Source organism: Symphodus melops (assembly GCF_947650265.1).
Source record: "Symphodus melops genome assembly, chromosome: 14".
Taxonomy (NCBI): Eukaryota; Metazoa; Chordata; class Actinopteri; order Labriformes; family Labridae; genus Symphodus; species Symphodus melops.
This window is the reverse complement of record NC_136704.1, coordinates 22855911-22883542: the sequence shown is the minus strand read 5'-3', so window position 1 is coordinate 22883542 and position 27632 is coordinate 22855911. Positions and strand designations below refer to the sequence as shown.

The following is a 27632-nucleotide window of genomic DNA, read 5'->3' as shown; positions in this document are numbered from 1 at the left end:
AGGAGGAACCTGGGCTTTAGGATTTAATGAGAGGCTTGCTGGGGGTTAAAGAATGATATAAAGCAAGTGAGGGAGAGTAAGAGAGGGTGCATTTTTAGAGGGTAAGAGGGGGAGAGAGAGAGAGAGAGTCGTAAGGGAGGAAGAATGCAGGAATGGAGCACCAGGTACCATAATAGTGGCGGAGAAAGCTCCTGAAATACAAGAGCTGGGGCGTGTGCTCTGATCAGGACGGCAGTGAGCACAATTACCTTCTTTTCAAATCCTTCAGTGACACTGCGGGAGGAAGGAGGACTTTGAAACTTGAAAGGCAGGAGCTCGCTTTCAACCTCAAACGCAAGCAGGAAAGGGCTCTGAAATTTGTTCAGTGCTCCCCATCCACCATTAGCTTGTTTCTTCCTCTCGCCTCCAGGCATTTAAGCGCTTTTTGAAAAGATGTTAAGAAATTCAATCACCACAGAGAGAGAGCGGGATAGTTCTTTTTTCTGGTTTTTTTTTTTTTGAGAGGCATGCTTTCCTCTGGTCCACAGAGGACCGGCCCGCTGCTTTTGTATTGGGCTGAATAGACCTGCAAACTGGTGGAGGACTGGATGTGGCAACCATGGGAAAAGAGAGGGAAATAAAAGAGGAATAAAAAATAAGGGAGGGAAAAAGGGAAAGGGTCTGTTGGGCAGATGGGCAGCGTTCGTGTTGCAAGATCGAACTTTTCAAAGTTCAATGTTTTTCACCGAATCAACTCTGTCTCAAACTGACAATATTTTCTCCAGTTTGACAACTGACAAGTTACTCGTGTAGGAAAAGTGAAGACGTTTCGAGTCGTTTTATGGGTCTAATCTGATGATTGCACAGACTAGCATACATGACAATCAGTCTGAGAACATCCCTTACAGATACTACGCCGCTCTGGGACTGAGAAACGTTGACTTGTTCCTGCGGCACAGAACAGAAACCTCACCTTGAGACTTCTTGTTCTCGTCTCGATTCGAGCAGTCAGTTGACCTTTGTGCTGCCGGGTGTTTGTTTAACCATTTAAGGTGCTATAAACTCAAGTAATGAACCCCCTTAAGGTGGTATACGGTAGAATGATGAACCCCCAGTGGGCTTTTCATGGCGACAAGAGGGGGGGGGGGGAGGTGGGACTGTGACAATGCTGTGATTGAACTATTAGTCGCTTGACCTCCCTTAAAGGAGAGGGAGAGAGAGAGAGAGAGAGAGAGAGCGAGCGAGCGGTGGGGATCAGAGAAAAGGAGGTTCAAGTAAAGAAGAAGGGAGACGTGGAAATAAGATCAACCAAGATGAATTAAAATGCATTTTTTAAAGTGAGCAGCCAAGTCTCCTTAGTAGTTCTTCGTATATTAGCTATGGATTTTTTTTTTTTGGCTAGCTTACGCACCCAAAGGCCTCTTAATGCTACACTATGTAAGGCCCCAGAGATGTATCTATATATAAAACATCAAACATCTGTATGAAAGTTAGAGAAGAGCCCATAAATATGGAGGTAGCTGTACTTCCTCATGCTAGATATTTTGGACCTCAGCGTCCCTCACAGTGGAAGCCTGTGCTACACAAGGCTACATGCGCTACTCTTAGCAGGATTGGCTTCCAGCATAGTTCGCCGTCTCGACTTCTTTCAATCCATGTCAGACGATGAACCCAATTCCGAAATCCCTTTATGTTAATATTGCGCTTTGCGAGAGCAGACCTATTAATCCAGCTTTAACCGTATAAATGCCATTATTCCCTTAATAAGATCACTGGCTGTGCAGTATGGGATTAAATACTTATATCATAACTGACACTGTCATTTCCCGCGGATGAGAGTGGCTTGCCTCTCTGGCTGTCAGTTCCGCGTTAAGAATCCTTGAATCTGCTGCCAGTGCTGCGCCAGTGCGCGGCTGGCCCGAACGCTGGTAATGGATGTGGGAGAGTGCGGGGAATAAAAGCAGGACCCGTGGGTTGTTACCCAGCTCTCTCTCTCTCTCTCTCTCTCTCTGCAGCTCGCTCATTCTCATTTTCTCTTTCTGTTCCCCGGCTCTTAACCTCCCCCTTTCTGATCGCTTCTCTTCTTGTGTGAAGTGGTACAGCATTATGGCGGCCCTCTTCACTGCTTAAGGTGGTAGTCTTTAATCTGGCCCCTCTACTCTGTGCTTAATTGGCAGTTGGATGCTGTGTGTTTGCAGTGAAAGTGTGTGTGTGTGTGTGTGTGTGTGTGTGTGTGTGTGGGGGGCGGCTTTGCACCGTGCTTCTGAACCTCTGGCACCATCACAGCTTCTTTTTGTTAGATTCCTGTTGAGTGACAAAAAAATGAAGACAGGTTTGGATGCACTGGTGATCAAACTGTACAACTAAAGGTTCAGGGTTGTGTGTCGACATGATGAAATTGTTATTGCACTAAAACAAGGCCTGAAATTTGGGAATATGCAGCTTATGAAAGGAGTCAGGGCCGAACACTGAATCCATCCGCTTCTACGATTTTTAGATATTGAAAGTTGTTTTTAATGCAAGTAGGTTTTACATCATTGCTTTTTCCCTGTTTTTTTTTTTTTACTTTGTTGTGGTGTTAATTGTAATTGGGCCTGTATGTATATTAGGCCTATCCTATAAAAATGGACTAATGCCAGGTCAGAAGGCCAGCTGACCCTCCTTCATGTCAGTTTAAAGGTCGGGCAAAGGGTCAAGGGTCATGTCTTCCAAGCGGAGATCAGCTCTTGAACTCAATTCCACAAATACCCTCTTTACCCAGCATGCAACAAAGCTTTCTGCAAGATCCCCGCTCCTCCTGATTTTGCACTCTGAGTAAGACTTGGGGGGGGGGGGGGGGGTGTAAAGGAGGGCGGGGTCGTAGCTTCCTCCGCCGTTGGAATCAATTCCTTCCTAACAGAACTGACATAAATCAATCTAAGAAGAGACTTTTTGAAAACCCCGGCCTCAACTGTGTGAAGTGAAGGGAGGGGAGGGGGATTATGTCATCCTTGGTGTCCTCTGAACTTCGACATCTGGCACTGTGGAAGGCAAACCCTGCAGATTTACACTCATCATGCCCTCTAGGTTTTGGATGTACGAAGCGGATTTTTTTTTTTTTACCCACGCCTTCTACGTGAAGTAACTTACCAACCATGTGGATCTGTGTTCGGAGCAGCTGTGGTTGTAAGCATGGGTGTATGTATGAAACTGAGAGATCCAAACATCTGCTTCCAACTTTTATTTTTTTTTTATCTTCTCATAAAAAAATAAAATCTGCATCCTCAGATCATGTTTTCCTTCTCTCTCTCTCTCTCCACAGAGGACGAGAGTTCAGGTACGCCTTACCACCGCGAGAGACGCAACGCCATCAGCTCCCAGGCCCCAACGCCGACCCGGACCATAAGCGAGGAGCCGTCTACCTCCACAGAGGATCGTCCGTCTCTGCTGAAAAAGGAGCTGCATGGTTCGATCCCTCACCTGTCTGACCATGCCCTGCCGTACCGAGGCACGCTGTTCACAATGGATCCTCGCAACGGCTACCTAGACTCACACTACCGTAAGTCTACTCGTCAGAAAATACTCATTCGTCTTCAGAAGTGGAAAAACTTGAAACAAAACCGCAAAGCTCAAGGACATGTTTGTAGTACACCCAAACACTGAGGCCAAAGTCGTGTCTTTACTGTAGGTGAGAGGCAGGACTGTCAGATTCTTGATGAAGTCTGACAGATTAGCCTCTCTCCTCTACACACACACACACACACACACACACACACACACACTTTCAAGCGCACACATTGTCGAACACATGCACGCACACTTGTCTTGTTTTGTGCCTGGGAAGTTAGTATGGGGAACGGCCAGCGTAGCTTCTTAATTCCCTCATTAGGGGCCTGTCTGAACACAGCACTCCGCTTTCTCTCATCAACACACACTTCAAAGCCCCGAAGCAGTGCCGAGTCAAAACCCCCACCACCCCCTACTCTGGTGCTCTGCCTCGCTCGCTCTCTCTCTCTCTGTGGGACTCAGAGAGTGTGTGTGAGAGAGAGAGAGAGGGGCAGAGACTAATGGAGTTGAAGTCTGAGAGATGGAGGTGAAGGGAGAGCTGTGGCTTGAGTGAGATACTGAAGATAATTCGTAAGAAAAGGTGAGATAGACGGGAGATGAAAGAGAAGCTGTGTGTGTGTGTGTGTGTGTGGACAGAGAGAACAGTAGATAGATGATTGGGGAGTAAGAGGCTGATTAGGAGGTTAATTCAGCGGCCACTGTAGCCAGGACTTAGCCTGCAGACAAGGATTTGATGTGATAGCTTGTTTAGTTTGGTTAAATTGGCTCTGAATTGGGGCAGACAGAGTGGGACAGAAGGATTTTAATCCAGTGGCAGTAATGAAAAGTCCAGTGGAGCTCAACCTTTGTACTGTATCTCTATTTATTCAGTCACTTCATTAGTTCCTGCTCCCGCTTGCTCGGGTGCCTGGGAGTCACCAAGGTGCCTCTTAAAGGGAAAGGTTACTTAAAAACCAGGCGAGGGTGCCGTGGACAGGACCCTCGAGGGCAGAACATTACTGCCTATTACATCCTGACCTAACTCAGCAACACTGCCACTTCTCATTCTCTCTCTGTGTGTGTGTGTGCGTGTGTGTGTGTGTGAAAGAGCTCTGGAGGTTCCACACCGCTGAAGCCCGGAGGTAGAAGTAGGGGAAGGGCGGGAAGGGGAGGGGGGAGGGGGTCAATCTGAGGCTTGGGGTCATGTGGAAAAGTCGCAGTCTGAAATGGAGAGTTCAAAAGCTGCAAGTAAAGTCAAAAGGGTTGCAGAGCTTCAAGAGGTTTTCTTTGTGCGCCGGGACTCGAGAGGCTGGACGAGTGCAACCATATACCAGACAGAGAAGAGTAGAGCACAGTGATGCATGCTGGGAAACTGTGATTCACAGAGGTCCTTTTGGCCTTTTGCATGTCGCTTTTAAAATCCTTTTTTTCTGGATAAACAAAAAGGAACCCACGATAAATAATTTGTAACAATTGGATCTTTTTTAATGACAGTGAGAAAATAAAAATCGACAGCTGAGCCTTTTTAAAAACAATGAATTGATTCTATTATATCATTTTAATGGATTACTTATTTGAAGGATAATTCAAGACATCCCAACCAGCTCTGAGTTTTTTCTGTCACATGTTTCTGCATCGTACTGCCAGGATGATTTATCAAGTGAAAAAATGTCCCATTACTTTGAGATCAGAAAAAAAATCCAACATTAATGTGGGCAGATTATTTGTGTCACATGAAGAAATATAACGACCAAAAGAGGTCAGTTTGTGCATTTTCTGACTTTTCAACACCAGCCTGAATGGCTTCAAGTGTTTTTCATTGATGTTTGCGTAACTCTGCTCTGATCCTCCCGACTCTGATCGGGGAGACTTATGGTCTCAGTTGAGAGCGTCGCGGCGTAAAACACCTATTCCTGGCCTCAGGTGGTGAAGACATGGGGAGTCCCCGAAGGTGGCAGCCACATTCTGTCTGCCTGAAACCAGCACCACTGTTAAATCCTCATGAGTCCCCCCCCCCCCGTGCTCCAGCCCTCTCCCTCCCTCAGCTGCTTTCCAACCAGAAGCCTGTAGAGTCTGTCGCCACTTGTGGGCTACAAGGTGTAAAAAAGCGACGGGCTCCTGTTCTGGTTTCTGGTTCCACACATAACACACAAAGCCCTTACTCCATCAGCGGTAGTCCCTCTCTATGAGGGCCTTGTCACCTCCTAAATTCATCCCAGGTGTGTGCCTGTGTGTGTGTGTGATGGAGAGGGGGCCCTAAGCCTTTGTGCTGTGTTTGCATAGCGTGCTACGCCACGCAGCAGACAGCCAGGTAAATCCGATTACTCTTAGCGCCGGTGTGTGTCAGTGCTTAATGTGGCTAAATGCGACGGCACCTGCAGCCTCCCCACACCTGGTCGCTGGGTCGTTAGTGTGGCGGAGAAGCTCTGGGAGGCGTGGGCGCTGAACAACAAGCGGAGAGCCGGGGAGGTTTATCTTCAGAGGTCTTTGCTTGGGGTAAATCTCTGCTATTCACTCAGACTTGTGATCTCCCACTCCCGCTACGTCCACGGCCTCCGATTGTGTTTACTCTGGCTTTTACACCCACTTCAGTGTAGAAAAGAGGAGGCACTAAGGAAACATTCCCTCCTATTGTTAGCATTAGTTAATCGTGATGATGCCTGCGTCTTAGCTGCCTTTCTTGGGCAAACACTGGATAAGAGTCCATATCCTTCTTACCACAACACTAATACATGGGGCTTTGCTGCAGGATAAGAAGAAAGGATTGTGATGAGGATTAATGAGGGAGAAGTCTTTTTCTTAACATCTTAATTGTGTAGAAGTGTGAATAGGATGCGCGGCGCCGACATCTGTTTACATTGTGCGCTGATTAGCCGGTCAGCTGTCCTGCAGCCACAGTGAGCCCACTTGCTGGCGAAGCATCGCCGCTTCCTCCGAGGGGATCTTCTTCTTTTAAGTGTGGCTTTCTTACACACTTCCCCTCCTCTGCCAGCCTAAACACACCCCCAGAGAGACTTAAAGCACATTTTCCAACAGCTCTCTTGCTCATGTTAAAACTGATCTGAAACGCCCGAGAACGTTTGGTTGAAAGAAGACGGTGAATTCGTCGTGCTTTAGAGATTTGGGCGCTCATGTGTCTTGACTTTTGTGGCAGTTTTAAAAACTGTAATTCAGTAAGGGAACAAGGCACATATATGGCCATATTGTAAAAATCTCTATATTATGGTCTGACATGGTTGCGTATTATTGCATTAAGGATATGCCAGATCTGCCTTTACACATGAAGTGGTGCGTAATCAGGAGTCTATGCAAAGTGGTTGTAATTAGTCTCCTCACTCTTCATGGGTTGTTTCATGAATCAGTTAAAAGAAAAGCTCGAGACGGCAAATCTTTCCATCCAATAACCAATCCAACCGCACCATTGGTCGCTTAGATTGGCTCAAGTAAATTTGCTGCATAAACCAAAATGGCATTTGTTATTGGTCGTCCATTTAAAAAAAATAAAATAAAAATCCCACATGTAAGAAGATACATTATTTTATCAATGAGTAAAGCAGAGAAACTTTAAAAGACAATAGACCATCCGTCATATTTTTAACCAAAAGCTGCAACGAGCAAAAAGAGACAGAAATGTCTAAATTGCACAAATACGTTGGCAACGACTGCACATCAGTCCGATAGCCTTCAGCTTGGCTCTTTATAAAAGTCTCGCAGATATTTGGTGTCCAGGACCTAATCCTTACACCAAAGCCTTGCTGTCCTTGACTGGTCTCGATAACCGAGCCGGCTAAGCTAGAGGCCTTGGCGGTGTGGCTCTCTTGGCTGAGGGATTCCTTCACATGTATCACAGTATCCCTGCTCTCTGAGCCTGGTTAAAGGTGACCGCTACCTGGATCATACTGGCCCTGTGTTCTGGGAAAGCTTGCAGGAACACTGAGCTGAGGCGTAATACCCGTCCTGTGGTTTTATGATGTGGTGGGGGGAGGTGGGTGTCCAGTCACAGGGGTTAAACTCTAAACTGCTGCGCCGTGCTGATCTCAGGCCTACTGGGCCGTAGCACTCTCGCCGCCGCCTCGGCGTCACTCTGTCTGCCTTGATATCAAAATGCAGCTGACCACTGAACTGAATGAGCTCGCTGTCACCAAACCGAACGTGATCCGCACAACAATGGACCGAGACTCCGTGTACTTAATTACAGAGCTCGGTCAAGACCTTTCCAGATGTCGTGGACGCGCCAAAGAGAGTAAGAGAGAGCGTTTTTTAAATGGACTGTGTTTGAATGTAAAGGTGGAGAAAAAAAAAAAAAAAAAAAAGAACAGACACGGTGCTCTTGTGAACTTGCACTCAAAGAACAAACTTTCCAGCCTCTTGTTGGTTTAAACATGACAAGCACTGGCTTGGATACTGGTTCAAACATTCCCCCCCCCCCACCCCTGAAGAACTGGGGTGTACAGAGGGGAGAGCCTGGGGTGAGAAGACACGTGCCTGTTTCAAGGGTAAGTGTTTGTCTTTGTGATTGTTTCAATATTGGCCTTTTTTGAGCGCGGTGGCACGGTGTAGTCCCCCAGCGGTGTGCCGGCTCAGAGAAGCCTGAGGCACACTGCAGGCAACGGAGAGGGATCCCTTCCATCCACCTCCTTTCATCAAGAAAGAACAACATGGGCCTGTGCTCGACTGTGGCCCCTTGGTCCAGCGCACCAGGGATAATCAGATGATCCCCTTTTATACAGCTTATTAGAGGCATCTCATGCTGTAAGATAGGCCATATCCTCACATGCATGTGCCCCTTTGTAGCTCTTGATGATTTAAGAGGGTTTGCAGTGCTACAAGAATGCACTTTCATACCATCTTAAGGTCACGCAGTGCTCTTACCATGAAGCTGATGCGAGCCGAGTGATTTTTTTTATTTTCCTGCCAGTCCTTATTAACAATGACGAGATTACACTTGAAGGGGGCCTAAGAAGAATTAAGAAGAATTTCTTTTTTCCGAGAACTTAAGATGTTCAAAGAGGAATAATACTCAGCGTTTCTTGGTATCATTGTCACAACATCTGTCTGCGTGTTTTTTTTTTTTTTTTTTTTTTACTCCTTTTCAAATGAGACTGGTTTAATCAGTCGGGCCACAGAGGAAAGAAGAAACAATTCCTCTTCGCTGATGTTGTGAAAGGCTTAAAGTGAAGATTTTCAGCATCTTGTACGTCCAAAAGGAGAATCAGCGACTGAAAACAACAAAAACATTGAGCTCCATATACGATGAAAACAAGCAGACTAAATGCTCATGGGGGCTTCTGCTCTCCTCAGCCTTCTGCCTGAGCTTCTTCTTCTCCTCCTTAAGTTACCCTGTATTCTCCAGGAGGATAATCACCTCTGTGTGCTTCGGGAGAGTCAGAGTTATTTCACGCCTTTCTTCATCTTTGGTTTTTTTTTCGTGTATCCAAATCTCATCGCTCCTTTTATTTATTTTTTTTATTTGCATTCCTCTCACATAGCGGCGAAGATAAGCGCCCTGATCCCTTCAGCCAACAACCCCGTATCTTGTGCTCGTGTCTGGAGGGTCGCAAGTATACATTGTTCTACACAGAGAGGAGGCTGATGAACACGGTTTAATTAAAATGTTACCGTCAGCTTGTTAGATACCGCTGAAGAGAGAAAGAAAAAGTAAGGGAGTCTGAGTGAGACAGGAGGGGTTTGGAAGAAGAGAGAAGAGCCTGAGAAGAAGGAGAAGGAGGAGGAGGAGGAGGAGGAGGGGGGGGGTGTAACAAAGCAGAAAATGAAGAGAGACATAAAAGAATGGGAGCTGGAGGAGGTCAGGCCCATCACAGGCTTTAGTGTTTCCTTTAAAGATGCCTGGGACAGGTGGCAGCTCCAGACAATCTCGCACCACAGAGCAGCATCCTCTCAGGAGGAGATAAGGGATTCCTCCATCCAGGCACCCTCCTCTCCTTCACTCACACCCTCCTCCTCCTCCTCCTCCTCCTCCTCCCCCCTTTCCTCCCGTCTTGGGGTTCTCCCAGACAGGCTGCTTTGATGTGTGTCAGTGTAAGCGGGCAGCTGTAGGCCACGGGGGCTGCGGCAGCGCTGCTGGGCCACTGGGCCAAGGCGGACCGTTGGGAGCCGACTCGAGCGCGGCTCAATCAGCGGGGCTCTCCGGTGCCCAGCACTTTCAGGTCTCATTAAAGTGCTCTGGCAGGGTTAATCCTCTTTAAGGTTTACACGGGCCCCAGTTTGTCTCTCTGCCCAGGCCGAGGGAACCCCTGGGCGCCACCTGCGTGACAAAGACCCAAATCACTGTGACACAAGTTCCCTCCGTCTGCTTCCTCACTTCCCTCTTTTCTCTGTGTGGCGTTCTCTGACTTTCCCCCCTCTGTGCATCCTGCCTCTTCCCTTGGTAGTACCTAGGCCGAGTTGTAAATCTTTTCGGATTATTTGGGCGTAAATCTGTTGACGGGGATGCAGTAAATGGATTACAACTTCGTCCTTGTTTAGGGGGATGCTGTGAAGAAGAGGGAAAAAGGGGGGAGAGAGATCAGGAGGACTCGCTCGGAATAATGAGAGAGGGGCGAAGAAAGAGTGAGAGCAGGATTAACAGGAAGAATTAGGAAGAAGATTGCAGGAGGAGGAGAGGGTGAAAGAGAGGCTGAGGTGACAGCAACAGAACAGGGCGAAAGAGAGAGTGGAAAACGGGAGACGAGCGGAGAGTTCCAGATGTTGCTTTTTTCTTATGAGATCTAATTGGTGCAGAAGTGTCGACCTCTCCGTGGCCCTGCGGAGCCCAGCAGCTATTTGTCTGATTGCTGTGACAGTGGGCCTTTTTTTTTTTTGTGACACGCAATTTTTCCTCAATTAGGCCAAATAATGGTGGCGTTCCTCTGGAGGCCTGCACAGACTTTATCTAATGTCTGTTTGGGTGTGTGGGAGGAAAAAAAGGGGCGGTACATTTTAATTTAGAAATGTCTCATGTAGGTGTGCACTGACACATTTCCATTGTAGCATTTAAATGGTTGTATGAGAGAAGCCACTGCTTTCCTCTCATTCAAAGATTTTCCATCATTGAGATTCAAGCGTCGGTTCTGAAAGAGATTTTCCAACCTTTTTTTTCTTTTCTTTAATGTGCAAATGTGGTCACTGTGATGTGTTACCTCTGTTTACCAATATTAAAGTCTCTTCTCGGTAATATTCATAGCACACACACACGTGTTAACAAAACAATCTCAATAAAATAACCAGCTGTGGTCAGTGGGAACAAAAAACCCAGCGTGATCTGAAATTGATTCGCCGTCCACTCCTCCCAAAGCAATGTGTCCACCCTGTGTGTTATTGTGATGCAGGTGTGTTAGCCTCACAGTCACTATCACACACCCTCAGTCATGCAGCTTCAGTGTCACCTGCACAGGAGCCGGGGGGGGGGGGGTGTTCAGGGTCAGCGTTTCACACAGGAGTCTGACACGACTGTAGCATTCATGAACAGTGTGTCTGAAGTGACCTGGACATGAGATGATAAAACTGAATAACATTAACAACTAGAATGAGGTAAGATGCTGCTTTAGCTAGTGAGCAACGTCAACAGTTGATCTTAAAAAGATAAGTTTCAAACATAACTTCATAACTACATGGGAGCAAATATTTTTTTTTTGGGGGGGGGGGATTTATTTTCCAAGTATAGAGAAATGTGTATTAAAATAAATAGAAATATATCTGCAGAAATGTAAAGTGTTGATTTATTTAATTGCAGACTTCGACTTTACTCCTTTGCGTTACGATTTTGTAAATTGAACAGCTGGCCTCGTCAACCCCAACGCATGTGGTTCACTTTGTCCCCGTGTCCCCACCAACATCCAGTGTCTTTAACTCACCAGCTAAATAATTCACATGCAGCGCTTTCACACTCGCAGAAAACTCCTGAAAAACCGACTGATGTTTCCAGGAGCAGCTGTATGTGTGAACCCTCAGACTTCACCTGTCGTTTCCCCAAAATATTTTACACATGTGAAAACACTGACTAGAAAAATGAATCTGCCTTTTACACATGATGATTACACAGCAGCGATGTAACTCCACCATTGTACTCTTACATTTCATCCTTCCAGCGCTGACGTTACAGATTGTCTCCTCCCCGTCAAGCCTCTGGCAGATCGGGGGCGGGGCATCTTCACCTCGGCGTTCTGCCCCTGTGTGGTGCACGTTGCAGACGTGGGAGGTGGCACAACAGGAGCGTAAACATCCCGCCTTGAACTGGCAGCAAATAACTTGCCGAACTAATGAAATGTTTTGGTTTCAACCGCGTTCCTCTGTTCTTATCAGCCGGATAGAAATGATTCCCGATGGACATTCAGATGCTCCGAAACATCCAAACGGACACCACGGAAACATTTAGGAAAACTACACAACTTCTGTACCGGCTCCTGCTCAGCCCTCGACATTCCTCTGATACAGGCAATAACAAAGGACCGAAAAACTGATTGTGGATTCATCTTTTCATTTCCTCACTGACCCCACTTCCTAAGTCAGGATCTCAAACTCTCGAGCAGCCTTTTATTTATATATTGAGTTGAATAAATCACACAGTGGGAGTTGAAGCCAGATAAATGTAACAAAGTCCTGGTGAGTTAACGCGAGTTTTAAATCAACTCCCTTCTCTTTGAGAGGTTCTGAGAGGAGGAGATAGACAGATGTGAGATCTGAAGAGAGAAGAGGAAAGAGGTGTAGCACAGTGTTTCAGCTGCTAAACTGCTGTGTAAATCTCTCCCCGGCTGGGTGGGGGCGAAGAGTCTGGAAGGTGGGGTATGTGGTGCGGGAGCGAGAGGGGGGGGGGGGGGCGACCCATAACGCTTTGTTCTGCTCCCCCCAGCTTATCCCAATCTGGAGAAATTCACCAAATGTAGGAGATAGATTGGCGCACCGCAGAGGCCTCGTGAAAACAACCCTCGCTCTCCGATCCACGCTGGGAAAGGGAGGCGGGGAGGGGCGCTGTGGGGCCCCTGGAAGAGCAGAGTGCGTGCTTAGCTCCAGTCTGTAGCCGGGGCGAGGGTCCTCGTGCCGGCGTGCAATTTGTTAGGATTGACTCCGCTCCGTAAATGTCTTACAGATGCTGGAATTCCATGAAGACATTTGTGTGGCTTATGACGGCGAGGTGACGGCGGGGAAGCTTTGAGCTCGACGTCTTCATTAACACAGGGCGGATACAAACAGAGATGTTTACTCTGTGTTTTTGCACAGCTGTTTTTTTGAACTCATTGTGATCGATCTAACGTCTGCAGTTGCTCTAAACCGTTGCTATGAGGAGCAGGAAGTGATCACAGACTGAAGGACTAACTCTAACCATGACATCCGAGAAAGACGTCCAATAATTAAACTGTGCAAAATGACTGCAGGAGGATGAAAACAGGGACACAAACAGCACATGGGCACATGATTTAAAAAAACGTATTTGTCCATATTTTGCTTTCTTTCATGATTATAGGCTTTATAACAGTCAGATCCTTCATCATCCTGTTTGGTTTCGTCTTCTTAAACTCATTGGACATGAACCCCCTGCTAATCAATACATTTACATTTAAAATGGATACCTGTAAAGTTTGCAGGAAATTGTTGCTCGCCTTAGCAGAGGATGTCCGAGCACATTGGATCGTCTGGTTAAATGAACAAACCAAACTGTAAAGACATCGATTTTGTATATCGACAGCTGATACGCCAGACGGCAAACATTAGAAGACGGATGGATTGAATTAAAGAGTCCATGAGTTCACCAGTCATGAGGCAGAAAACCTTGAGGTGAATCTCTGTCCATTTAGTCTCAAACAGCCAGGTATAGTAATGTAAAAATGTTGTGTAAGGTCATGCACATTATCATGTCTTGGTTCCACGCTTCTTAAACATCCATTATGTTTGTGTTGTGGAGGAAAGTTTGCAGCGAATCCTTTCCTGCCTTCAAAGATGATGTAGGAGCATTTTAAAGCCGGTGTTTGGATGAAAAATGATCCTGTAAGAAACTTTGTAAATATTTGCACGAAGAGATAACCCCTGCTTGGACAGGACGTCTCGGAGCAAATATGCACAGACTCGTAGCACCATGAACGGGAGGGAAAAAAAACCCAACAGCAACAAGAAGAAGAAGAAGAAGAAACGACGGGCATTGACCGACTTGTTCAGTCTAGACAAACAAATTACTTCTGACAGCGAGTAGCGGTGGAATGTGTACTCGAACAGGGAGCCTCTTATCGCACGTAGCTGACGTTTTTTCTTTTTTTTTCTTTTCTCTTTTCTACCACTCACTCTCTGTTTTTCTTTTCCACCATGTTAATTACATTTACCCACAGAGAGAGTGTTTGTGTTCAAGGGTGTGAGAGCAATTGAGTGAAAGAGAGAGAGAGAGAGGGGGAAAGTGGAGGAGAACACAGCGGAAGAGATATAAAAAAAAAAAATCTATTGATTTACAGAGGAAAAGGCTGAGTGTGATCTGCCAGCCTTGCGTTTATGATGAATGGCAGAGAGATTGGCAAGGCAACACTTAACATTCCTCTGTTATTTAACCTCTCTGCTCGCTTTCTTCTCCCTGCGTCTTACCGTCGCTCTGTGCACAATGAAAGACTTTCTCTGTTCTCGTGCCCGTACAGTATGGAAAAGCACTGAACAGCGAGAGCATTAGGCTAATTTATGCAGCGGTAATTAGGCCATTAGACCTGAAACAATCTGGGACCCGTAATTAAGCAAAGCGCTCCAAAAAGTCAACAGCAACTCCCATTGAGCTTAGCTAAACAGTCCCCGAAAGTGTTATTTACATGTCCAAACAGCTTGAGGTCTCAGTGTAAGCAAACAAGATGAGAGCGAGGGTGTGAAGGGATAGATCAGACGGAGTTCGCCTCCTTAAGAGAGGCGGCTTCCAAACTACTTCCACTGATAGTCCGCCTTTTGGTTCTGCATGTCGTACCGTCCCCGTCCAGGAAACCGACAGGAGCGTCAGAATCACAGTTTTTTTGGGGGAAGAGCTCAGCGCGCCAAATCAAAGAGTCCAGACACAAAATGAATACTCATCATATCTGTGTTTCCCAAAGGAGGACTCTGAGGAGGTTTTTTTTTACTGATATATTTTAGAGTTTACTGAAGGCCTTAATCATGTGAAGGGAAAATAATTTGTTGGTAGAACTGCTTTAGGTGATTTTAATTGCAAGTGTGTTGGTGTTCACTTTAAAGGGTCCCCATGTAAAAAAAAAAAAAAAAAAAAAAAAAAGTGCAGAGGTTGTAGTTGGGCGAAATGGTAAGTTTCTTAAGGTAACATACCAGGAGCTGGTTAAGACAACACGCCATCAGGGATGTGCTTCAAGCTGCATCTTCCCTTCGTGCTGCACAGTAAAGTCATGTAAATGTGCCCGTATTCACTCCTCATAAGTTGCATAAGCAAGCCCTTGCAAACAATCAAACACACCAAGTCGGGAGCATCTTTCTCTCCCTCTGTGAAGAGTTGCAGAGTTGTGGTGAAACTGCGGGTCCCTCTGCAGACGAGCGTGCCTGAGCAGTGAGATCATGAGCGGGGAGAGAGGTGGCATAATGAAATCTGGCAGTCACAGCCCCGGCACAGGCTTCATATGTTCCACATTAGCAATTCACAAACCTCTGGAGCGGGCCCCAGAAGCCCTTTCCTCACTCCGCCTTAGTCGCTTATGACAATCTGTCAGTGGCTCTTTGTGCTGTAGCGGCGGAGCGTCGATGAGAAGCGGCCGTGTTTATGGAGGAGCGCCGCGTCCTCAGCTGCGGGTGACACCCTGTTAGAGTCAGTGAACCCTCGCCGGAGGAAAGGAGGAGCGCAGGTTTATCAGCGGAGACAATAAACTCACAGTGCTGACTTGACAACAAAAGAGAGAGGAGTGAAACTGTTTGTGTGTTATCAAAAACCGCATCAGAGTTATGAGTGACAGCTCAAATTCTCCCAAAGTATCACATCTCAAAGCTTAGAGAAAGATCCTTTGTGGTAAAACGTCCATTATGAAAGGAGATTAACCAATAAGGATATTCCGAATGATGCGCTTTCGGTTTTATCCTCCCCTTGTCCTCCCCCTTTTCTTCTGAAATTATTCAAGTGTCCAATAAAGGACAAGGCAATTACCATCCTCTCTTTAATGAAGGGAAAGCTGGCTTTTGGTCCTGAGCACGGTGTGTTTGTGTTGAATTAGAATTAATGAGCCCGGTCAAAGTTTGCCTCTAATTGCCCTTTCATTAAGACCCATTTGTAATCATGTCTTAATGACTTCCGTGCCTTCTCGTAAAAGATTAAAAAGAGGGAAAAAATTGGAGTAGAAATGAACATCACTGCTGGAAAAGTTGCAGTCGGCTCATTAAAATGTTTGGGACGAGTTCTGAAGACTTTATGAATATGTTGAGAATAAAAGAAAAATGTTAATCGTTGGATATTTCAAACGATACATCGTGAATCAGTTTGCACACTATTACATCCTGAATTCCTGACTTTGAGTTTTTCATTGCTTTCATTTTCTTTTTAAGTCTTTCTTACTTTGCATGTTGTGGTTTAGCTGTATTCAACCGGGACAAAGCTGGCGTTATTGCTCTCTCCTTAGGAATGCTCCAGTCGCTGTGGTGTGTGGTTTCAATGAGAAGGTAAAAAACTGTGACACGTGAATTGGCTTCCTTTCTGCCCTCCGGCTGTATTCTGTATTAGAGAACAAAAATACCCTTGAATATCCAGAAGAGCAGGGGCAATTTAGCCGTGGCGTAAACAGTAAAGAGTCCCTACAGGAAACACTTAAGATGGATTGCAGGCTGGTGTATCTCCTTCGCTCTCTGTTCTTTGCGACTGTATACGTTCCCTCCAGTGACACGCGGTGCTGTTTGGATTGCTAATGGAGAGCCGCGCTGGCGTAAAAGAGGTGGCAGGCTTTTATTTAGATAGGGCCGGGGTAAAGTAAACCTCTGAGTTGGATTCAAATAAACCTCGGCGGCACGGTTTACCCTGCAGGAAAGTTGTGGGCCATAGCGAGAGGAGGGTTGGAAAGGAGCAGTGATGAATGAGGAAGAAAGAGAAAAGAAAAAAAAGGTCCAGTTGAGGTGCAGGGCTTTGCTGAATGAGGAGCTCCAGAGACAAAAAACTTATAGGAGGGTTATGGGTAATTCAATGAGGAGAGGAGGATGTGGGAATGTAGGTGTCTGTTGCATGGTCTTTAAAATGATTTCACAGTTTGCAATCTCCTCCGTCATCCCTCATTGCCCAACAGGACAGAGGTTAGGGCAGGGATCAGTGAGATTAGAGAACATGAAACTTTTACTCCCACCGAGCAAGAGCCCAGAACACAGACCCCAGTATATCTGAGTGTCCATTTCCGACTCTGACAGCGAAGGGCCGACAGCACTAAAGCGTCGGAGTTGAGTAAACAAAGCAGATTCTGCCCTTGTCTACCGCGAGCACATCTCCCAGCATCCCCTCATCCCTCCCTCCCTCTGCAGCTCTGGAATCAGCCGAGGTGAGCCAAGCCAAAACTGAGTCATCAGGAGGAAACTATCAACAGTCAGAGACAGAGTGCTCAGATACTTGCCAGAGCTGCATGGGGGAGGCTTTTACCACTTATCTCTGCTAGTGTGAAAACAGGATGAAAACCCTCCAATGGTTCCTAGAAGTTTACCAAAGTTTTCTTTCGACTTGTTGAACACTTTGAGCAAATGAAATACGCGCTTACAGGGTTGTGAGTTATTTGTTTAGGGTGTGAAATGATAAAAAAGTAAAATGCAATTGCAACTTTCAAACATTTTTTGCTACTTTGAATCACAAGTTAAGTATAAAGCGTAACCTACGACCTGCATTTAAAGCTTGTTTCTGCACCTGAAGAGCCAATCAGCCAATCACTCAATCTCTTGGAACATTTCCCATCAAGTGCCAAGTTGAAAATACAACAAAAGGAGCATCAAACTTGGCTCATACTGTACGTTTCTGCGATTGTCATGACAAGCATTTCCAGTAGTTTTAAGATGAACAAAACTGGTCACATAACATAAAGCAGTTTGATGTAAAAAATCTGGGTTTTCTGATCCTGTTACGCACCGGGCATCAGGAGAAGTAGCTAACTGGGCTGCCACTAGCGTTAGCTTAGCTTGTTCTTGGTTACTTAGCTTTTTTTCAGCATTCCTTCAGTGCACTTAGCCAAACCACAGCAAATCTGTAGATAAATAATATAGCCTACAAAGTTTTAATAATAGTAAGAATATGTTTATTTTTTTTAAGCGTACTGGCGTTGGAAGGGTAGTCAGAATTGCCGACTCGTGTTTAAGAGTTGGTATAAAGTCGATAAAATCTGAGCAGCTCAAGTTGTGCCTGGCTCTAAAAAGATTTTAATGTGTATATTTTTTAAATTACTCAATTCACAGTAGGCCGACCTTGTATCCCGGTTTCAGACTTTGAGACCAACATAAATAAAACTTTTACAGTTTTCCAAAATAAAAGTCCAACACTAAATCCCTGAAGTACATTTTTAAGACTAAAACATCCAACTGATCGTTCATGTGTTGGCTGAAGCTGGCAGTGATCGGACCAATGAATGAATGAATAAGTGATGAGGTAAAAGAGAGGTGCTCGGGGGGGGATCAACACCTGCTGAGCATCCCAGCTGCGTCTGGCATGGACCAACACTTGTTGAGCTGTGGGGCACCTCACTGTTGGCCATCTGCCCTCTTGGCACATACGGCTAAATATTTACAGGCGAAAAAACACATAGCTAGCAACCTCGGAGACTTGCTGCATGAAGGTATGCAGATGTTGACACGTGCTTTGCCTCGGGGATTCTCATACACAACTTGGCATTGGTCTCAGCCGGCAATAAAGAAACATGTGTTCATACAGCATTCATTTGTTGCCTTGTGTGTTTTGTTCATTTGCTGTTTCTGTCCCTGTGTGCAAGTTTTAACCCATTTCTGTTTCACAACTCGACCCTCAAGTAGGCAGCGTATGAACAGAATTACCCTGCATGCTTTGCTTGTTGCTACTTGTCCCACAATAGCTGCCGAGCGGCAACGCAGAATTCCAATTTTGGTTTTAAAGATTTAGTTGCAGAGTGCAGTTAAGGTTGAGAGATGAGTGTGCACACATATAGGAACCCAGTCTGATGGCTGCAAAACTATTTAGGTGGTAAAAATAGAAAAAGACTTGGAAGCTCACATTATGCAAATGTTTTAATGCCTTATCTTGAGGGTGGGGGGGGGGGGGGGGGGAAGCTTTGCAATTCTCTCTGGCAGTTGTGACAAAACACTGAAGCAAAAAAAGGATGTTTCTGTTCTCATTTTGTACGTCTCTTTGGTTGTACTTAAATGTTTTTCTTTGTTAAAACCCATATTATGTTTGATACGGTGAGTAACGTGGCTTTTGGCTTAATTTCTTAAGATTATTTATCACAGTTTATTTTGAGTTCTATCAGCCCGGAGACATGTACTTCCTCAGTGAACATTTCGGAGCAGTGCGGCTTTTAGTTGAGCGTTTTTAATGAGGTCTAATTTGGGTGGGTCTGCTGAAAGATAGCCATCAACCACTGCCTTTCATTACGGCTGCTGTTTAGATTAGCCGAGGAGGGAAGGAATCAGCCTGACAATAAGTTTTGGAGGAACCAGAAGTCATGCACATTGTAAATGACAAATCAAGTCTCATATAATGTTTCTCTTCCTGTCTTTATACAGATGCGCCACAGTTCTTCCCGACCTTCCATCCACCCGTGCCAATCGATGACAGACATACGCAGGGACGTTACATCTACGAGCCTTCCCCCGTGCCCCCTCTTCACGTGTAAGTCCCTCTCAAACACACACACAGTCGCACTCTCATTAATTCTGATCATACCTGAGATCACATTGGATTCAGTCAGATGCACTCATTCTTTATCAAAGTACAGATACTTAAAAAAAAAAAAGATGTAAAGAAGTAAAACTTTAAGCACTGATTTAGCATTTTAACTTCAGGAAAAGTTCAGAAAAACCAGCCCTCAGGGGCGCAAGATGGCCGAGCGGTTAAGTCTTGAGGCTGATGTCACCCAAGCGGGTTGAATGGGGTTCAAATCCAACCAGTGGGTCCTTTCTTGCATCACGTTCCCCACTCTCCCGGATTCCCAGCTCTATTTCGCTGACCTATCAAAATAATAAATCTTTATTTAAACATGCCTCTAATGGGCATTTTTACTGATACGATTAAACTTTAATCGTTCTTTACGGAAATAAAACACATCTCAAATAACCTGAAAATTATGAACACTCACATTGACTGATGTCGTCGGCAAGGTTGGCAGATCCACTTTCATGGACCGCCTTGTAAAAAACTTTTTGTTTTCAGCTAGATAAGAGAAGGTAATTGCTCAAAAGCAGACAAAATCTTAAAAGCTAAAGTAACCAGTGTGCAAAGCTGGTTACAGATATTTGCTCTAAAGTGAAGTTTGCTTTAAAATGTAGAGCGTTAAAGCAAAATGCTGTCAAAGAAATGAATACTCAAATAAAGAACAGGCACACGAACGCTCTAATTGAAACTTCTTTACTTTATATTTCTGGATTCAGTGGCATCACACTAATCATTAACGAGCTCCTGAATCCTGACGGCGATACAAATCAACGTCCTGAACTTCCTTCCGCCTGTGGGCGTGGAGCATCCTCCTCACGGGTGCTGTGGGTGCCTCTCGTTACCTTCCAGGATCAAAGGCCACGGCCCCTGTACCGCGAGCAACATGATCCACATGTCAGAGACACGCAAATGAACACGTGTCAGAGACGTGGAAATGAGAGCGGGTTGAGTGGGGAGCCTGGGAGCGTGCGACTCTCATAAGAGCAGTGATCAAGCCTTGTCAAGAGCAGGAAGCGATTCCTCTGCTGACATCTGCCCGTTTCTGACAGACACAAACCGACTCCTGACACATGAACTAAAAGCTACCAGCCTGCCCAATCACACGCATGTACGGCCTATGAGACATGAAGCAAAGAAAAACAAAGTCGTCATTTCTAGAAAAAGGATATACAGTGACCAATTTAATTCGAAGTCATGCTAACCATGAAAGAACTCAAGTTCCCTTAAAATGTCAGTGCACTGTTACAGTTGTGTTATTTATAATATCTGATAAATTATTGTCATACACCATGTCTTGATATGACAGAGAAATGTGGCAATATTAGAGTTACAACAACATATTTTATAACCTGTTATCAGACCAGAGCTAACGTTAGCCTATAGCCACTTTCTATCTTACATAGCTGTTAGCCTGGAAGTAGCTTAAAGCTCATATCACAGATTGGTAGCATTACAAGATGAAATAGGAAAGGCTTATATTTCAGACTTTTTTTTAATGTTAGCTACAGTTTTACGTCCTGGCTACGTTTTAGTCCTCTGAGCTAACGTTTTGTTTGTTTTGAAGAAAGCAGTGGAATGTTATCTGTCATGCTAGCTGGTTTAACATGCTAACATTAGCTGTTGCTGTTTTACTTTAAATATTGCCTTGTGTTCCTCCGCATTTAAGAAATTATATGTATTTAATCAGACTTTTTTAAATGAGAAGCTGTAAAGTGACAAAGATTTTCAGATATGCTACATTTATATGACTTAACCTGTTATTATATCAGCATCTGAGCTAAGCATCCTGAGTGTCGTCGAAGGAAAACGGCCAGCGTGTGATTATGGTGAAGAACAAAAGTCTCCAATTTCACTGGAGTGCCTATGATGGTGCTTCAAAGCGCTCTGTTGCACATATCTCCTCCCTTTGATCCACTTTCTCTCATACTTTTTGACTCTTTTGCACCCTGCTTTATTTGTATTCTCACGTTGAATCTGCAAAAACCACAAGGAGATGCGTCATTGTCCTTGTGGAGCTTGTTTCCTTACCGCAGACACGAAGGAAGCGATCATGGCGCGACGAGGACAAATTGGATGGGGCAGCTACTTGGGCCGCATTATGTTTGATATTCTTCATCATTATCAACTCCCCCTCTTCTCCTCTCAGGAGTCATATCTCTCCCTTGCTGATGTGCCACTAAGCGTAATGAATTTTTTATGTCCCCCCCCCTCCTCTCTCCGCTACCCCACCTCCGGCCCACCCTACCTCTCAACCCCTCATCTCCTGCAGCAGAGGGGGGGGGGGGAAAACAAGGGGGAGAGAGGCGAGGAAATAAAAAAGGGAGGTGATTGATGCCCCGTGTCACTGCAAACAAAATGGCAAATATAATTTAGCATTTAGCTTATGCAGAGATAATGGGGCGAACACGCGCCGGCAACACAGGCGCGAACAAACAGCCTGGCTTGTTATCCGTCAGGGGTGCTTTGCTACGATGTGGAGCACAGGTTGGGGGGGGGGGTGAAGGAAATGAGGAAGGGGGAGGAGGGACAACACGGAGCCAGGGAATTGAATTAAGGGTGGGAGAAGTTTCTCGGCGCTGGTGTCTTCAGTCACTCTGTCGGGACAGGAGTTATCTGTGCGCTTGGTTTGCTGTCAGCAGAGACACCGCCATGCTCTGCTTTACTACTTAGGGCCTATTTATCCAAACCATTAAGCAACGAGCTGTTTAATATGACACACTATGCTGAGGGAAACTATTTGTCATTATTATAAGACAGCTGTTCAGGGGCCAGACGTATTTAAAACAAGTGTGTGAACTGTTTCACAGGTTATCTGTGAACTTCCGTGAGCCTCATGCAGAACAACTTCTTTGTACCAGGAAGATGCACTCTATCGTTTGTCAACCACATTTTTCTTTAATTTTTTGTAATTGCCAGATCATAAAAAAAGTGATCTCATGTCATTTGACTATATGTCACCAAACATGCATATGAGAAAGCAAGAAAAAAACAGGCAGAAGCCTTGAACAGAACCAGATTCTTGATGTTCAGCAGCCGTCTGTCGAGACTGGATGAGCAAAGAAAGTGGGATAAATGGAGTAGTGAGTAAGTAGCTAATATGGCCTGCTTTATTAAAAAAAAAAAAAGCAGCACAAAAATCCTCAATGACAAAAGACATCCATCATTTTCCGTATTACAGCGGGGTTTGACTGCTTGACGGCAAATTAGAGTTAATTACAGTTTCAGGTTAAGCTGCATGCAAAATAAAGTCAAGGAAGTTTCCAGCTGCAGCCAAAAGAGTAAACATCACCTCTGACTTAAAGTGATGCTTTCTGCTCTGCAGTGCTGCTTGTAGCAAGCCGGAGCAAATAGAGGCAGTAAACGCACAGATGTCGCTTCAGGGAAATGGAAAAGAGGCAGCTTATGGAGAAATATTGGATTGTTTTAAGACAAGTTCTCCTCGGTGTGCAGAATTAATCGTTATTAGCCCTCTCAAAGATATGCCTAAGTACACAGGGACTATTATTGCAGTACTTCCCCATGCAGCCTCTCATTACGGCCTGTAATTACAGTTGGGTTGCCCCTGCGGCGCTTCCATCAATCCAGCCAGCTTCCCCCCGCCACGCACGCAAAGCCAGTCACCACTGGGCATCCGTGGCCGGAGAAAAAAAACACAGCAGACGCCCGGCAGCTTGTTTCCTCTACGTCGCAATGACACATCCACCATCCATACGTTGCAAATGAGCAGAATCATATCCTATTACAGTGAAGGGCCTAATTGAAACATGTTTATTTATGGCCCCCGTTCTCAGACGAGGAGCGGGGCGTCAGCGGCGCAGCTAACGGGCTCCAGCGATATGAGGCAGTAGAATTAAATTAAAAGCTCATAAAATGAAATATGCTCTGTATTAGCTGTTTGACACTTAATTTGCCTTCAAATGAGCAGAGGAAATCACAAATTAACTGTCCTTTGTTTTTTTTCCCTCCTAACCTCACCTCCCCTATTAGGCAAGGGAGCACGCAATTACAGACAGAGGCTAATCGTTTAGTTTATGAATTCTTGTGGGGAAGGTACCAATGTGCCATTCAATATTAAAGCCTCAGGGTCCGGGGGGAAGGGGGTGGGGGTCCCCTCTTGTGGGTGCTTGCTCTGCTCAGGAACTCATATAAAAAGAGTGGGGAAGAGTTTCAATAACCCAAGTTTAGAATGAAACCAATGAAGCTTCTTCAGAGATTTGCAACCTCCTGATTTAAGCTTTCGTTCTGTTTAAATCGAGAACCAGCAAAAGAGCTGAAACTGAAGCTAGCTCTTTTTCCTCTGGTGGTGAAATAGCTCATCACTAAAAAAAGAGAGAGGCCCCTTCCTGCTCCTGAGAAGATGCGTCCTGCTTAAATAAACACATTGATCGGTGAAGAGCTGGCTCTCCGCGGGGGCTCAGGTCCCCTCTGCCACCACCATTGTGCAGGAGTGGCTTAATGGGAATTTAGGGGGGAGTTCGGGGTCCGAGAGTAGAGACGGCTCCTTTCAGTCGAGCTTTATTGCCTGACCACGGTACACAGCTAAACAAAATAGGCCTCTCATGCGGCTCAGCGCCGGCTCTCGGTCACCCGGAGACGGCTGAGAACAAACAGAGGTATTCGTCACAAGTCAATTATCAGCGTCGCAGTTTGCTCTGCAGTCCCCGGGCCCTCGTGCTGTGAATGGAGCCACTAAAACAACAAAACATTCTTACAGGATAAGCAATTGACTCACAACCTTTTGCGTTGTTACCGTATGTGGATTTAAGAAAGTATTTAGAGAGACTGATGGAGTCCATTTAGGAGTTTATAAACATGCAAACCAAAAAGAATAACTCGGAGGGGTCAATTAGTTGGAGGATTGTTTGCTAAACGTGCCCTGTGCATCGCCTGTCAGGCTTTGTTATCAGTTTAATGATGAGGTCACATTTACCCTGAATATTGACTTTAAGGTTTTTTTTTTCTCTGTTTGATTTATAAATATAACTTTATATGTATTTTAGTTAAAAAGAGGGAATGAACTAGAAAAGGTTTAGTGGAAAAAAAATGCCCTGAGTTTTGACTTTAAGGGATTGATTATAAGTTGTAAGTGGATTTTTGATGAGATATTCATTAGTAAAACATGCCATGCAGTACTAATGTAGTATAATAAAGTGCAAATTTAGAAACTTTTCTCTCTTCTGCTATCTACGCCGGGAGCTTTTCATTCATAGGGATCACGTTTTTTTGTTCTACAAATAAAGATTGTTTTAATGGACTCAGAAAAATACAAAATCTGACGCTGAAATGATGCCTGAAAAGAAAACATCAGAGTGAGACTCGTGAATAAAGACTGTGTGAGTTCAGGTTTGTTTTGGTTTTTTTTTTTGTCTGTCGAGGGTGTGTTTCCATCTTCCCAGCTTGTGTGGTTATTTCATTCAGGAGTGTGTTTGTTCAGCTGCGGGCTCAGCCTGACTGGAGGTACCAGGGGAGAAGTGCAGCGCGTCTCTGTCATCGCAGCACAGCCTGAGTTTGAAACGATGAAGCAGGAAGAAGGAGTTAATTGACTCTGTGTGAGTTGTTGCTGCTGCTAAAAAAAAAAGAGTGAATCAACTCGTTGTTTTATTTGTTTAAGACACTTGAGATTCTCACGAATATCCCGTCCCCTGATTTTAACACCAACTCTTTACTCTCACGTCTCCCTCACTGTCCTCTCCCTTCGGTGCAGAGCAGCCCCCCCCCCACCCCCCCCTTAAAGATGTGCACTGTGTTGTTTTGTAATTTACATAAACTGTTGTCAGAGCGCCCAATCTGGGCATAGAGGAGCAGCGTGTTGCTTAGCATAAAGACCAGGGTCTTATCTCAACACCTCCTTCCAGATGAGACGAGGCCGAGCATTGCAGCACACAAAAACAGACACACACACATACATACACACACACACACACACACACACACACACACACACACACACACACACACACAGACACATAATGCAAAACAATAGAAAGACAAAGGGGTCTAGTGTAGCTTTTCTAGAAGCTGGAGGAGAACTGTTTTGTGCAGCTTCATCGGTCGATGTTTTCGGTGTGATTGGAGTTGAACGTGTCGGAGGCTCTGTTTGATATTTCGTACTTTGTCGCAAAGTTTCATTTTCATTTGTGCAGATTTTAACCGAGCTTGAGACCGTTCTCAGCCAATTCAGCAGCTACTGATTGTTGGGGATTTTTGTTCTGGAAAGTGGAGGCCTGACTGTTATTTCCAAACCATCGTCATTCTAACTAATTGTATCCTCTTTCCAGCCCGGCGTTGTAACTTTCACTTTTTCCGTGGTGCAAAATAAAAAATAAAAATCACAGCCTTGCTTGTGAATTCCCGTTTAATATTCACATTTGAATATCGTCTAGACCCAAGCAGAATGTGAAGTGGAGCCATAAATAACTTAAAGAATTGATGATTGTTTCATAATCTCATCTGATCATTTCTGTCCTGATACGGCTGCTGTCACCGAGACGCACGCCACCGAGGCGAAGGCCACTTTTTCATCCTCCTCTCCAACTGTCCAAAACCCATTCTGTGTGACTTCATAGGTCACCCCTCTCTCTCTCTCTCTCTCTGTCTCTCTCTCTCTCTCTCTCTCTCTCTCTCTCTCTCTCTCTCTCTCTGCTGCAGTCACTGCTTCCCCCCCCCCCCCGCCTCTCCTCTCCCCCCTCTTTAATACTTTCTCTATGGAGTAAGTCGGGGGGACAGGCGGTCACACACTCGCTGGCTTCATGATTAATGGTGTTTATTCTTGACAGAAGGCTCCTTTATTTATCTGCATTGCAGTTTCACTGATACTATCAGTCACCTGAATGAAAAATATTCAGTCATACCAATTTTGCAGTATAATTGAGTAGAGTCACTTCCTTTCAGTTTTTTTCCCCCCTCCTCTCCTCTCTCTCCCTCCTCGCTCTCCTCTCCCGCTCTATCTGCCAGCCTTATCATCGCCACAGTAATTTTCGCGCTGCGTTGTTTGATATGGAGAGGCTGGCTTTAGCCGCATTTGACATAAAGCCTCTTCAATTTTCACTGGAGAGAGAGAGAAAAAAAAGGAAAGAAAGAAAGTTGTGCACCACTCTGTGAAAATGTGCAAAGAAGGGCAAGTACCCCCCCCCCACCACCACCACCACCACCACCACCACCACCACCACCCCCCAAACCTCTTCTTCTTTTTTTTCTGAAGCAATTTCAGGATTTAGAGAGAAAGGAGATAAATGCCTAAGCAGAAATGTGGGCAGATTGAAGTTACAGTATATCTATTTTTTTTGTAATACACCCGTTTCAGAAGCTTAAATGGGCAGCGTAGTCTCTCTCTCTTTTTTTTCTGTGCAGGCCGTGGTGTTGTGAAGGCACCGGTGTGTTTTGAGAATGATGGATCCAGCAGGTTTTAGGAAAAGGGGGGGAAAAAAAGGAGTTGGCACAGCAGATATTTGACAAGCCCTGTAAAGGTTTAAGGGTTGAGTCGTTACCCGTGGAGATGTGTTAAGACATGTTCCAAAACTCTGCTCACCAGGATACGATTACCTGCACGGAGGCTGCTCCTCCTCCTCCTCTTCCTCCTAAATATCACATGCATTTATTTCTGCACAATGCTTAATGGTTGATGACTGATGCATTCATGAAATAATCTCAACTAAAAAGCAAAAAAAATCCCCAAAAAATGATTCCTTATGTAAACGCTTCCTTCATGATAATCCTATGCTTCTATTTGTTCAGCAGATATTTCCGCTCTTTGTGAGTCCTGCAGGTTTAGTCCTGGTTTGAATTTAATTTAAGGGCCGGTTATAAATACCTTTTGTAAAATGTACATATGTCGATAAAAGGAGAATACATTAATCTCTAATAGGAGGCCTGTGAATTTGCACATGTAACACATTAGCGGATTTGATTTCCTTCACACCAGTCATTTACCCCCCTCTTCATGTTTGAGATCTCAATTTGTAGCTCTCCCATGGAGCACAATGGAAAACCAGGTCTGAGGGGGAGAGATAACAGGCAGGTGCCAACAGCCTCAGTGCTAATGTGTGCGTGTGTGTGTGTGTGCATTCCAGCTAAAACTCACATTTTTGTCAGCGTTTAAGAATCACCACATTTTTTTCATTTCATCAAAATTGTTTATTTTATATTTTTCCTCTTTGGTAAAAAATGAACACACAGTTTATTAATCGCTCTCTTACAGCGCTGGCACTATTATCTTTATCTTTATTAATTACTATAATTCATAATTCATAGTCAGGAAAATAAGATCATAGAAAATGAACAGGCTGCAACTTGTGTTTATTTTTACCAAATGATT

General features: G+C 45.0%; 1 protein-coding gene across 1 annotated transcript in view; it reads left to right on the top strand.

Annotated features, from left to right (window-relative positions):
- gli3 (GLI family zinc finger 3) overlaps window positions 1-27632 on the top strand; it is a 99497-nt gene that overhangs the window by 33751 nt on the left and 38114 nt on the right. The window contains exons 3-4 of the mRNA XM_079361427.1: window positions 3281-3517; window positions 19171-19276. Of these exons, the coding sequence (XP_079217553.1) occupies window positions 3281-3517; window positions 19171-19276 (343 nt within the window). The remainder of the gene's footprint in view (window positions 1-3280; window positions 3518-19170; window positions 19277-27632) is intronic.